General features: G+C 52.0%; 1 protein-coding gene across 8 annotated transcripts in view; it reads left to right on the top strand.

Annotated features, from left to right (window-relative positions):
* The window catches only part of PIGG (phosphatidylinositol glycan anchor biosynthesis class G), a 43,155-nt gene that overhangs the window by 14,247 nt on the left and 15,868 nt on the right, over positions 1-13,040 (top strand). For all 8 annotated transcript variants that reach the window (XR_009008380.1, XR_009008381.1, XM_007181469.2 and 5 more), the window contains 4 exons: positions 6,023-6,235; positions 10,052-10,269; positions 10,435-10,716; positions 11,973-12,430. Coding sequence is in view for 6 of the 8 variants with exons in the window: in XM_007181469.2 (XP_007181531.1) it covers positions 6,023-6,235; positions 10,052-10,269; positions 10,435-10,716; positions 11,973-12,430 (1,171 nt within the window). In the remaining 2 variants the exon portion in view is untranslated. The remainder of the gene's footprint in view (positions 1-6,022; positions 6,236-10,051; positions 10,270-10,434; positions 10,717-11,972; positions 12,431-13,040) is intronic.

Genomic DNA, 13,040 nt, shown 5'->3' with positions numbered 1-13,040 from the left:
GCCAGGCCGCCCGGCTCCCAGCTTGCAGCCCTCTCCCTGCGTGAGCCAGGCCGCCCGGCTCCCAGCTTCCTGCCCTCTCCCTGCGTGAGCCAGGCCGCCCGGCTCCCAGCTTGCAGCCCTCTCCCTGCGTGAGCCAGGCCGCCCGGCTCCCAGCTTCCTGCCCTCTCCCTGCGTGAGCCAGGCCGCCCGGCTCCCAGCTTCCTGCCCTCTCCCTGCGTGAGCCAGGCCGCCCGGCTCCCAGCTTCCTGCCCTCTCCCTGCGTGAGCCAGGCCGCCCGGCTCCCAGCTTGCAGCCCTCTCCCTGCGTGAGCCAGGCTGCCCGGCTCCCAGCTTGCAGCCCTCTCCCTGCGTGAGCCAGGCCGCCCGGCTCCCAGCTTCCTGCCCTCTCCCTGCGTGAGCCAGGCCGCCCGGCTCCCAGCTTCCTGCCCTCTCCCTGCGTGAGCCAGGCCGCCCGGCTCCCAGCTTCCTGCCCTCTCCCTGCGTGAGCCAGGCCGCCCGGCTCCCAGCTTGCAGCCCTCTCCCTGCGTGAGCCAGGCCGCCCGGCTCCCAGCTTGCAGCCCTCTCCCTGCGTGAGCCAGGCCGCCCGGCTCCCAGCTTCCACACATACCACCTTTCAGTAGCTGAACCTTGAATGCAGTAAAAACCCTACGGGAGACTTCTCGCCTACCTCATGGCTTTGTCTTGAGCCACTTTCCCCGTTACTCACTGAATCCTGGCCTCTCCCGCAGGCCCTCCAAGTGATAACTCTTCCTCGCGTGCCCCGACCCCGTGCTCCTCAGCCCCTCAGCCCGCTCGTACGCTCGTCCTTGGTCTCAACCAAAAAACTAAAGTACCTTCCTTCCGGTCGTGGCACAGTGCTTGTGTATTCTACCATCATCCTTCGCGTGGTTTGTAATCACAGCCTGAACCGTGTGGTTTGTGTCATCTCTCTCCTGCTGCGAGCTGCACTTGGGCAGAGCAGAGTCTGTTTTATTCATCACTATATGCCTTGGGCCTCAGCATTGCCTGGCATTTGATGGACACTGAAAATATTTATGGAGTGAATGAATCTTCCACTTGAGTGGGGATTGGTTGGGGAAGAAGAAGCTCCACCTGGTTCCTTTTGTCTTTTTACAGCCCTGCCTCCTCTTGGATGTCTGACCTCCTAAGGTATAAGTTTTTGGCTCTTGTAACCTGAGCCTTTCCTGGGTGCCCAGCTGGAGCCTGCCTTCCAGTGAGTGCACACGGTGCCCAGCAGAGCACTGGCCTCCATACACCCAGCTTTCCCGCTCTGCACACCCAAAGCAGGGTCCCGTGGGGCCCCTGTACCTCAGTGAGAGCCCCAGGCCAGAAACACCCTGTCCATCCATCTGTCCACCCATTCAGCAGAGGGGTACTGAGCACCCACGGTAGGCTAGGCACTGTGCCGGCACTACAGACAGGGAGCTTGTAGTCTGGGGGGAGAAGAGACAGCTAAGCTGGCGTGCTTTTATTATAGGAATGTTAGGGTTATTTTTAACTAAAGTGCTGATGTTTCATTGCTCAGATGGGTATTTACGGATCTCCTCCCTGGGAGGCCTGACGCATCTTCAGATAGGAAGGGCCAGGGCGGCTGTGCATAGGAACTGCCTGCATGGGCTGCTCACGTGGCTGACCTCAGTGCCAGCAGTGAGTCTGAGCTCTTTCTTATTTTGTTTACTTGTTTGTTTGCTTTAAGAATAGTTATATTGTCTTCTCATCATGCTTATTTTTTGAGCGTTTTAGTTCATTCAGACTTGGTTAGCCATCGTCAGTGTCAATTTTGGGACATATCACCTCTTTAGTGGTCACCCCCACTTCCCCCAACCCAGTAACATACCCACCCCCAGCCACTGGCAATCACTCATCTACCTGTCTCTACAGATTTGCCTCTTGTGGACATTCCATATAATAAATGTAGTGTATAAATGGTCTTTTAATAAATGGACCATGTAATAAATGGTCTGTGTGACCAACTTCTTTCACTAGGGTAATGTTTTCAAGGTTCATCCACATTGTAGCAGGTGTCAGGACTTCATTCCTTTCTATTGCTGAATAATATTCCATTGTACAGATGTACCACATTTGTTTTTCCATCCTTCCATCAGTTGATGGATATTTGGGTTGTTGCTACTTTTTGGCTATTATGAATGATGTTGTTGATAACACTTATGAGCGAGTTTCTGTGTGGACATGTATTTTCTTACGGTGCCGTTTTCTTTCTCGAGCACGGCTTCGCTTCTCTTTAGCTGTGCTGCTGTTGTCAGATACATTCCATTTCTATATGTTGTAGGCTGGCAACATACATATATATATGTACACACACACACATATGGTTTCATATGTACGTATATATGGTTCTATATAATTGCTTCGAAATTTAAGAGAAAAAAATATGTATTTATGCTGTCTTTTATAACTGTATAATTACTGATACTCTTTGCTTTTTTTTTTTTTTCTTTAAACTGGATCCAGATTACCATCTGGAGTCACTAGCTTTCAGCCTGAAGAACTTCCTTTAGTATTTCTCGTAAGGCAGGTTTGCTGGCAATGAATTGTCTTTTTTGCTTTTTTAGTCTGCGGATGTCTTCATTTCACCTTGATTTTTTGAAAGGTAGTTTTGCTGGATGTAGGATTCTTGGTTGACTGGTCTTTTTCTTTCAGCTCTTTGCATATGCTGTCCTACTGCCTTCTGGCCTCTGTGGTTTCTGATGAGAAATCAACCATTAATCTAATTAGGTTCCCTTCTTTCCCTCTTTGTCTTTCAACATTTTTATTATGTCTGTTAGTTTGCGTTTGTCCAACTTGGAGTTCATCGAGCTTCTTGGATGTGTTGATTTGATGTTTCCCATCAAATTTGGAAGATTTTTTGTCTCTTTCTCAGGTTGCATAATTTTTATCAGTCTGTCTATAAATTTGCTGATTCTTCTGCCAGTTGAAAATCTCCTGTTGAGCCTTTACAGTGACTATTTCATTTTAGTTACTATACTTCTCAACTTCGGAGTTTCCATCTGGTTCTTTTTTGTAATTCCCGCCCCTTTCTTGATGATCTCTGCTGGATAGCACACTGCCACCGTACCTTCCTTGACTCCTTTAGGCCTTGTTTCCCTTAGTTCTTTGAACAAATTCACGATGACTGCTTGGAAGACTTTGTCTATTAACTCTGACATCTGGGCCCTTCCCAGGAAGGTTCTGTTGCCTGCTTTGTTTTCTCTTTGAATCGTACTTTCCTGTTTCTTGGCATAATTGCTTTGAGTTTTTGATGAAAACTGAACACTAAATACTATATTGCAATAACTCTAACTACTGCTCCCCTCCCCTCCAAGGGCCTATTGTCATTGTTTGCGTGTTGATTTGTTGAGTACCTTGACTGGACTCTTCCAGGGAAGCCTTGACCCCCCACGTGTAAAGTCTGCTACCGTTTCTGTGAGGGCACCGTGCCCTGGGAGCCAGCGGAGCTCTGTGACAGTCACTTTCTGTGGCGGCTCTAAGCTGTTGCCTCTCTTGCTGCCACACCCACCCAGCTGTTGGCTCCTCTCATTGCAGGCTGATTGCTGTCTCATTTTTGACAATTTATAATCAATGTGCTCTGCAGTCTAGTCTCATCCTATTGGGGCCACTTTGCAGAAGTCATTTCGAGGCCAGTCTTTGAGTTTGTTCTGATGCCAGGGGAGCCCTTCTTAGCTGTCTTTTCTCCCTGACCCTCTCTGGTAAACTTCCAGCTGGCCTGCAGTCTAGCCTGTTGCTCTCATGAAGCTGCCAGCTTCCTCTTAGTCGCTTACCTCCAAAACCTTCATAGTTTTCAAGAGCATCCTTAGGCTTGAATTCCCCACGTTCTTTTTAAAGTAACATCAGTTCTTGTTGATATGTCTCTAAGTCTCTTTTAATTTATAGGTCTCCACCCCCATCCTCTTTTATTGTGATTATCTGTTGAAGAACCTGGTTAGTTGTCCTGTGGAGTCTCTCTCTGCATTGTCTGCTAACATGTCCTTTGCTCATCCGGTAAATCCCACCTGACCTGGAGTCATGAGCAGATTCAGATCCTGTTGGTTTGGTTGGTTTGGACCAGACTCTTGCTAGCAGGAAGCACAGAGTGTCCGACTTGTCTGCTACGTGGTGATGTCAGTAGCCACTGATGACCACCTAGGGCCACTAATTCGCTAGAGGTTACAAATAGTGATGTTTTAATTCTGTAAGTCCTTTTTCTTTTTTTTTTTTTATTAATTAGCCAAAATAATTCAGTAAAGAGAATCTTCCCCCATCTACTTTTTGGTTACCCAGCATTACCATTTATATAAGAGAGAGGAGGTAAATGATGGCTTATTCTTCCCAATTAATTCCCAGTTTCAAATCAGTGAATTAGTTCATTATGAGTTCACTAGCATGCTTCAACTATGACCAATTAGTTTTTATTTTTATTTTGGGGACATTTTGAACTCATGGATTTAAGCTTATTTTATTTGTTTCAATTCACTATAGATACTATTTAATATTATTTACTATTCAGTTTGTCCCATCTTTGGGAACTGGGAGCATCTTCAGATGACCTCCTGAGTCCTTCTGACCTTATGGTCCCAGAGGCCTTAGTATCTCTGAGGGCTCTGTTGCTGTCTAGTCTGAGAAGGTGTCCCAGCCGCTTGTGCACAAGCCCTTCCCTGGACCTGGAATCAGCTGCTTTCCAAGATGCCCTGGTTCCTTTCAGTGGAAAGGGGTCTTTGAGGACCACCGTCTCACAGCTAGCAGTGCTCTTGCATACTGGCTTACTCATTTCTGAACAAAGTGAGGAAATCTTTTTAAAATAAAATTGATCTTGAGTTCGTATTGATAACTTGCACTTCACTTCACTGCTGTAAAATTACGTCCTGAGATCTTTCACCTATACCATCTCCCTCCCGAGCTTAGAATCCTGGTTGTCAGTACCCTCGGATCTGACAGAGTATCCTGTGAGACCCTCAGTAGTCTCAGCACAAGACCAGCACCATCACTAATATCAGAGCAAAAGCACTTTAAGGTGGGGGTTTTGTTTTGTTTCAGATCAAAGCACCTAATGTAAGAAAATTCTAGAAGGAAACAGATAATAATGTTGGGTCGAAATGTTCTTCTAAGTGAGCCCAGAAGCCATCAGTAAACGGTGGGTCAAGAAAAGATTAATACATTTCATCAAATTAAAAGGAACAATTGTATACAACCAGAAATTGCCACAATCATAGTAAAACCTTTATAAACTCACACTAGAGTATCTAAGAGACTTGCACCAGCACTGCCTCTCCCGGGCAGACTCTCCTGGTGACCCCTCAGCCCCTAAGACCTGCATTGTAGCTTCTGAGGTCTGTGGGCCAGATGCTCTCTTTACAGATGACGAAATTCTGAGCTTCTTGTCCAAAGCCTCCCACTGGATGGTGGCCCAGCAGGGGCCTGAGCCCAGTGTCCTGACGTCACACCCGTTCTCCTGGCAGGAATTCGGAGGCTGGCCAGCCACTGCTGGGCCTTGGACTTGTCGGAAGGCGGTGTCTCGCTTCTCAGTTGGTTATGGAACTTGGCCCAGCTGGACCCAGCCTTGTTCTGCTCTCCCCCGTAGAGGCACCTGCTGCTGCTCAGGATGCGTGGAGAAGTCTGCGTCAGCTTCCCTGTGGGGCTGCGTGGACTGCCTGACTGCGGTGGGGCAGGGCCGCCAGAGATCCACCCTCACCCTCGTTCAGCAGGGTGCCCGCTGACCTCACCAAAGTGAGCATCCCTCGGCATCCACCCCATGCTCTGAAACTCGCGCGGTGTTGAGTTTCCTGCGTTAGTGCCTCTCCCGTGTATTGTGTGCTGCTTTTTAGGGAGGCACCAGGCTCCGCAAAGAATGAGTGTTCAGTGTTTTTACTGACGTGAAAAACAACGAGGTGGTTTCTGTCTGAATCTACACAGGACGGTTTGAAGAGATGCGTGGTTTGACTTACATTACTTGTAGAAGGTCAAATTCAAGAGTGCTACCATCACACGTGTCCTAGAGCCTGTCACTTAAACTGTTTTCTTTCTTCTAGGTGACGCCAGGCATCCAAAGTATATCCAACAGACTGATTTGGCTGCAACACTATCAATAGGGCTTGGTCTGCCGATTCCAAGGGGCAGCGTCGGCAGTCTCATATTCCCGGTTGTAGAAGGAAAACCAATGAGGGAACAACTGAGATTTTTACATTTAAATACAGTACAGCTTAGCAAGTTGTTGCAAGAGAATGTTCCATCGTATAGAAAAGGTAAGCCAGTTAGTAGCTGCTAACATCTGTCATGCTGTGTGTGTGTTTCCATTGCGCCTGTCTTCCTGACGTTCCCGTGGTGTGCACTACAGCAGTCTTTGACTGTGTGTTCCTTTTTATTAGAACCCTGACTGTCACCATTAGCAACACCCACAGATGCAACCATGTAAGTCAAAATCCTTCATCAATTGATTTATTCAGCAAGTGCTGGATTTTTTTCACTAAGCTCCTGTTTGGCCGGGGCTGTCGAAAGCACTGCAGACACAGCAGGAGGAGAGCTCTGCCCTCGTGGCGCTCAGCATCCAGAGCGGGAGAGAGAGAAGAGCGACAGCAGATGTCAGATAGTGATGGGCGCCGTCGGAAAAGGCTCAACCGGGGAAGGGTGGGGATGCGGGTGGGCCAGGGCCACTGGGGCAGGTTGGCCTGGGAGGGAGGCTAGTGGCAGACGCGGAGTCCTGTGGTGGGGATGTGCCGCACAGTCGAGGAGTGACCGGGGGCCCGAGTGGCTGGAACTGGCGAAGGCGGAAGGAGATGAGGTCTGAGGGGTGAGGGCCTTTTGGACATTGAAGGGGTTCTCACTTCCATTCTGAGTAAATGGGGAGCTCCTGCAGGGTGTTGTGCAGAGCTGAAACCTTCCACTTGCATTTTCAGAGGCGCCCGTGTGGAGGGCTCTGTGTTGTGCTGCCACAGAGCCAGGAGGCTGGTGTGCTACTTCAGTGCAAGGGGAGGGAGCGAGGGCCCAGGCAGTGGGATCCGGGACAAATGGTTGGTTCTGGATCTGTTTTGAAGGTAGCGCAAGCAGGATTGGCTGATGCACTGGATGTGAGGTGAATCAATCCAGCGACATAAGGAACAACTTGGGGTTTGCAGCTGAACAGTGAAAGGATGCAGTGACCATCACTGAGGTGGGGAAGGCTGTGGGAAGAGCGGGCTTGCAAGGCAGGTGCTTGTGTGTATGCTGGGGGGCCGGGGCGGGATCGGTGTCCACGAAGCCAAGTAAAGAAAGAATTTCAAGAAGGAGAGAGTGAGCAGATGTGTTGAATGGGGTTCAAGGTAAAATAAAATGAGGAATTGAGGGGACTTCCCTGGTGGTCCAGTGGTTAAGACTCCACACCTCCACTGCAAGGGGCGCGGGTTCGATCCCTGGTCCGGGAGCTAAGATCCCGCAAGCCATGCGGCGTGGCCAAAAATAAAATGAGGAACTGAGAACTGTCCGCTCATATGGCAGGTGAGGTCTCAGCAACTTTGCTGACAGAGCGGTTCACATGGAGACAGCCTGGCTGGCGTGGGTGTAGGTGAGGACCAGGAACAGGGCAACGGGCTGGCATCTGAGGTGGATGGGGCCCAAGCGGGGTGTGTCCTTAGTTTTAAGCTGCGAGAAACTGGAGGGTGTTTATATCTTGGTAGGACAGCTCCCCAGGACCATACTTTCAATCAGTTTACTCTGACCCATCCAGGGACGTCAAGGCTAATGTTTGACTTTGGGGCTGGGGCTTGTTGGGAAATGCAGAGGAGGTCACCTCCCAGTTTGAGGCAACATTTGATGGGATGTTGGCGGGTTTTCCTATTTGAGTTGTTGGGTACTGCCCAGTGGAGTGAATGCCTGTGAGTTTGTGGTGACATGTAAACTGACCTTGAGTTGGTTGTGGAGGACACACCCTGCCAGCAGGGAGTGGTTGGGAACCAGGTGTCCTGAATGGCAGGAGGGCATGGGGAGCACCAGCTCTGAGATCGTGAGACAGCCCGGGCAGCAACTCTGTCAAAGGTGAGGCCCAACCACCGTGCACGTTTCAGTGCAGACCAGAGGCAAATAACTTATGAGTTTGGTAGCTTTTGGAAATCTGTTGTTGTTGGTAGCGTGTGTCCTTTCTCCTATACCAACAACTAATAAAAACGAAACCCAAAAAACGGTGGGGTCGTTTGCTTATTTCAGGGATAGCAGGGTAGGGAGGATTGAGCACTGCAGTGGCTGTGGCCGTAATGAGCCTGTGAAATGAACAGAGGCCAGTCCCCGGAACGAGAAAGCACCCCCAGGGCCTTACACCCCCATCCAGGATGCCCGTCGTCTGCACCATCAGTGACAGTGTTTCCTGAAGCAAAGCTGGGTATATGTCTGACAGGGAAATAGATGTCAAGGCCTGCCATGATATCCACCCCAGTCTGATGCAACTCGCTCGTCTGACCATTTTTTGGTCGTAGTGGGGGCTGTTATCACCTTTGGACCTTTGCGTGTGCTATTCCTGCTCATGGATGCTGTTCTACCTGTTCTACTGGTTAGTTCCTGGGCATCCTTTACATTTTAGCTTCACTGTCAGACCTCCCTTGTCCGCCACACTCAACCCCGTTCTTAAGTCAGTTCCCTTTCCGTTACCAGGGGTCTCTCACTATTCTGTCTACTTTCCCTCCATAGTATTTTTCACTATTTGTAGTTTCACGCATGCATGACAACCCTGCTGGATCACAGACCCGCATTGGCAGGACCTATCCTGATGCATCTAGCATGTAGTCAGTGTTCAGCCCATTTTTGTTTGGACGCATGCACAGGTGCCCCCCATGTCTCTGGGACTCTAGGCGGTGGGGTGCAGACACAGGTGCCCCCATGTCTTTGACTTTGGGGTGATGGAATGTAGCAAGTACGGGTACCAGCTTGGATCCAGACTTAGACCCCAGCTCTCACCTGCCCGCCCATGAGCTGGTGTCTGAGTTGCCTCCTCTCTGAAATGGGCATTTAACCTTTCAGGTCCCATAGGTCACGGGGAGAGGACCTGAGTGAGGGGCTTAGGGTCGTGCCTGCCACCAGCACTTGGTACAGCTCAGCTGGCTCCAGCAGCAATGGTGGGGCTGCAGGCATCGGGGCCCACGCTCAGGGGTTTTGCAGTGAGGATGCCAGGCTATGATCAGGGAAGGCGGGGTGGGTGCACTGCTGGTGGGCTGGGCCAAGGCCCCTGAAAGGCATGGCCCAGACTACCTTGGAACAGCTCTGCTTGAAGTTGAAAGAGCATGTTAAGTACCAGGGAGTCTCGGAAAAGAAGTTCTTGCTCTGCCGACCAGTCGAGTTACAGGTGAGTCTGGTCCAGCCCTGACAGGAAGGAAGGCAAGCTCCCTGGCCTTGGGCAGCACGCCACTGTCACCCCTAGTGGGGAGCCAGCTGTAGCCGGGGCTGGGCTCCATCCACGAGCCATCATGCAGCCCTGGCTTTATGCCGGCCGTGGATCGTTCAGCCGGTGTGGTGCATGGGAGACATAGCGTTGTGGTAGGAGGGCTGGGAGACTGCCATCCCTTCCCAAAGAGGACGGGTGAAGAAGGGAAGCAGGTGAAAGAGGGGCGCTGACGGTGAAAGGCAGGAGGGGCCAGCCTGCCTTGGGGAAGGGGCCGCGGCGGAGCAGGCGTCAGGCCACTGCCTGCCCCGTCCTCACACAGAGCGTGAGGGTCGGAAAGATTTTGTAGAACTGAGGGCCTTCTCATGCAGTGCGTTTCTGGGATGTTTTAATATTGCACCTTGAGGAAGAAGAGTGGAGAGAGAGAAGGGGGAGGAGGAGGCAAGCGGGAGGCAGAGAAGGAGGGGCCGAGCGGCGGGCAGACGCTGCTGTCCGTGGTGTGCACCGAGGGCTGGCGGGCAGGAAGGACGGCAGAGGACGGGCTGGCTTCATCCGCTCTTGGGGTTTTACTGAGGGTGTTGGCGGCCACCCCCACCCCCGGAGTTCATCTTGGTTAGGTGTCAGGCTCTACCATGTGCCATGAATAACTGAGGACTCTGAGATTACACATGTGCATGCATGTCGGTGATATGTGTGTGTTGCCTTTTCTTCTTGTCAGAGCCTGGATTTGAGCAGTTTAAAGTGTCAGAAAGGTTGCACGGGAACTGGATCAGACTGTACTTGGAGGAAAATAACTCAGAAGTCCTTTTCAACCTGGGAAGCAAGGTTCGCAGGCAGTACTTGGGCGCGCTGAGGACCCTGAGCCTGTCCCTGAGCAGGCAAGCAGCCCAGTATGACGTCTACTCCATGGCGGCGGGAACCGTCCTGGTCCTGGAGGTACGGGTGCCTGTGCAGTGTTGCAGCTCAGCTGTTAAACTGAGCAGATAGCTCAGCCAGGATTTGGGGGTTTAAAGGATGTAGAGTATCAGTGTTTCTACAAAAGAGAAAGCGGAGTCCCCTGTCTGTCAAAGTCGCGGACACCACCGCTGTTTCCTGTTCCAGGTGGTCGCCCTGCTCCTGCTCTGCGTCCCGCAAGCGCTGAGTGGCAAGGCTGAGCTGGACGTCCCTCTGCTGTCGCCCGTGTCCTCTCTGCTCTTCTACCTGCTGCTCCTTGCTCTCGCTGCGCTCCACGTCGTCGTGTGCACCTCCTCTGACAGCTCGTGCTATCTGTGCAGCCTCCCGTGGCTCGCGGCAGGCGGGGTGATGGTGCTGATCTCCACATTGCTCTGCGCGGTCGTATCTGCTCTCACCGGGGTGTTTGCCGCTGGAAGGCGTCTGAGTAAGGTAAGGCTGGCTTTCCAGATAGGCTGTTCTTGTCACTCCAGCTGATGAGACATGGGTTAAACCCCTGGTGTGTACCAGGCGTGGTGCTGATGGGAGCTGAGGAAAGCGCCCACCCTTCATAGGAGCCGACAGGACGTGCTCACAGTGGCTGGTCTCCCGGGTCCCTGAGCATCCCGACTTGACACGCTCAGACCTGTGCTATCAGGTCTCATGCCTTCCTTCTTAGTTGGAAAGACAGGGTCCCTGGGACCGTAACCAGGGGACTGTCCAGAGCGGCTGGCACAGAAGGACAGGCAGCTGGCTGACGGGGGGTCAGGAGGAGACTCAGACCCCATCCTCATCCTGCCTCATGAAATGCAGTTTCCTGTTCTAGACTGATGTTTCCCTTTAGAATTCTTGCAGCCTTTGGCCTCTGACACCTTCATTCATCAGCCGCTTGTGGTGGCAGGGTGGCGAGAGAGAGGTGGGCAGTCCCAGTTGGTCCACAGTGCCCAGAGCCCGAGGGACCCAGTGCAGTGACTCCAGGCCCCCAGTGCAGCTCCTCGTCCCAGGGCCACAGACACCCCCCCACCACCACCACCTGTGTGTTGTCGTTTACCACACACATGTCTCCCCGCTGGAGCATGGGCTTCCCCAGAGCAGTCTCATTCTCCAGGGCCTGACCAGGCTCACAGTATCAAGCTCTATCATGTACTAGCTGCACACAGTTAATAGAACAAATATCGAGTAGTACTGAATGACGGCCATTGAGTCCTCATTTTACTTTAAATGCTTTAAATTAGTGTATTTAAGGGCTAGTACTGTGATGCCAACTGTTGTAATGGAAACTCTCTGGATTTCTGGAAAGTTCTTGGAGAACTTAGATGTCTGGTTTGGTGGAATATACCCTTGGGGCTCTTTGGTTTCGAGTAGCAGGCAGGGGCTCAGAGGCGAGGACAGGGTGCAAGGAGGGCCAGGCCTGGGGCTGGTGGGCGAGCGCTCCAGGCTCTGGCACTGCCGAGACGGTTTGGGTCCAGACGTCTCCAGTCTCCTTGTCACTCAGCTTAGAGCCTGCAGTCCCGGGGAGGACCGCCCTGCTGCTTCCACGTCCTCCTGGCGGTGCTCGGGGGGACGGGGAGGGGTGGGTGCCGGGCGTGAGGAGCAGCGGGTGTCTGTCGCAGCAGGCTGTGTTCTGTGAGCAAAAGCTGGAAGCTCCTGCAGCAAGAAGACGTACTGTTCAGATTTTTCCCTTACAAAATACATTTTCCTTTTTACAGAATCCACCTCCATCCAACTCAAGGTGGTCGGAGTTAGATCTTCTCATCTTGTCGGGGACCGTGGGCCACGTGTTGAGTCTGGGCGCCAGCAGCTTCATCGAAGAGGAGCACCAGACATGGTACTTCCTCGTCAACACGCTGTGTCTAGCTCTGTGCCACGAAATCTACAGAAACTGCTTTGTGGGAGACGACTGTGCGCCTCAGCGCTGCCCGCACGCGGGAGAGGAGTTTGACGGGGTCGCAGCGGCCCCACAGGGCAGGAGCACTGGCCCTGACGTGTGGGAGCTCGACAGAGCATCCAAGCACCCCTCTCCCCTGGAAGCGCTCAGAGGCCCTGAAAGGTGGATGGTGCTGGCGAGCCCATGGGTGATTCTGAGCTGCTGCCGGCTGCTTCGGTCACTGAACCAGACGGGTGTGCAGTGGGCCCACCGGCCTGACCTGGGGCACTGGCTCACCAGGTGAGAGCATAAGCCGTGGCCTCGGGCCAGACCCTCCATAGGCCTGTTTTTCATATTCAGGATAGAAATGGTATTTGAGATCTGAAGAAATAGAAAACTAACCCATGATTTGACATTGAGAGGTGAATTTATTTGAGGCTAGCTTAGTAGTTTGGTTTTTTATTGCTGAATCACTGTAAGTGTTCATGTTTGAGAACCTGTGAACTTTAAAATGATCACTGCAGCAGGATGTAGTTTGTCACTCGCTGCCCTGTCCCCAGTGGTGCGAGGCTGGGGTGGCAGGCTGGTAGGGCATGTGTCCAGGAGCCCCTGGGAGAGTGGCTTTGCCTTCTGTGCTTCCGCCCTTCTCTGTCCTCCTTCCTCTCTCCCCGCCCCCAGGAAGGGCAGCTGCGTTGGTTGGAGCCTGTAGGTGAGTCTTCAGCCCCCTCTGAGGCCTCTCACGAGTGGCCGGGAAATGTAGTAGAAAGTATAGCAGATACAGAGGATTGAAGTACAGAGAAGAAACTAGGACAGAAAAGACCAGCATTTGGCTATATCATAAGTTTTACTGTCTGTTAGTGAAGGTTTAGCAAACTAAAGTACGGGAACAGTGAAATGAAAAAGTATTTCC

Source organism: Balaenoptera acutorostrata, chromosome 5 (assembly GCF_949987535.1).
Source record: "Balaenoptera acutorostrata chromosome 5, mBalAcu1.1, whole genome shotgun sequence".
Taxonomy (NCBI): domain Eukaryota; kingdom Metazoa; phylum Chordata; class Mammalia; order Artiodactyla; family Balaenopteridae; genus Balaenoptera; species Balaenoptera acutorostrata.
Note: the sequence above shows the minus strand (reverse complement) of the source record. Positions and strands in the feature narration are given on the sequence as shown.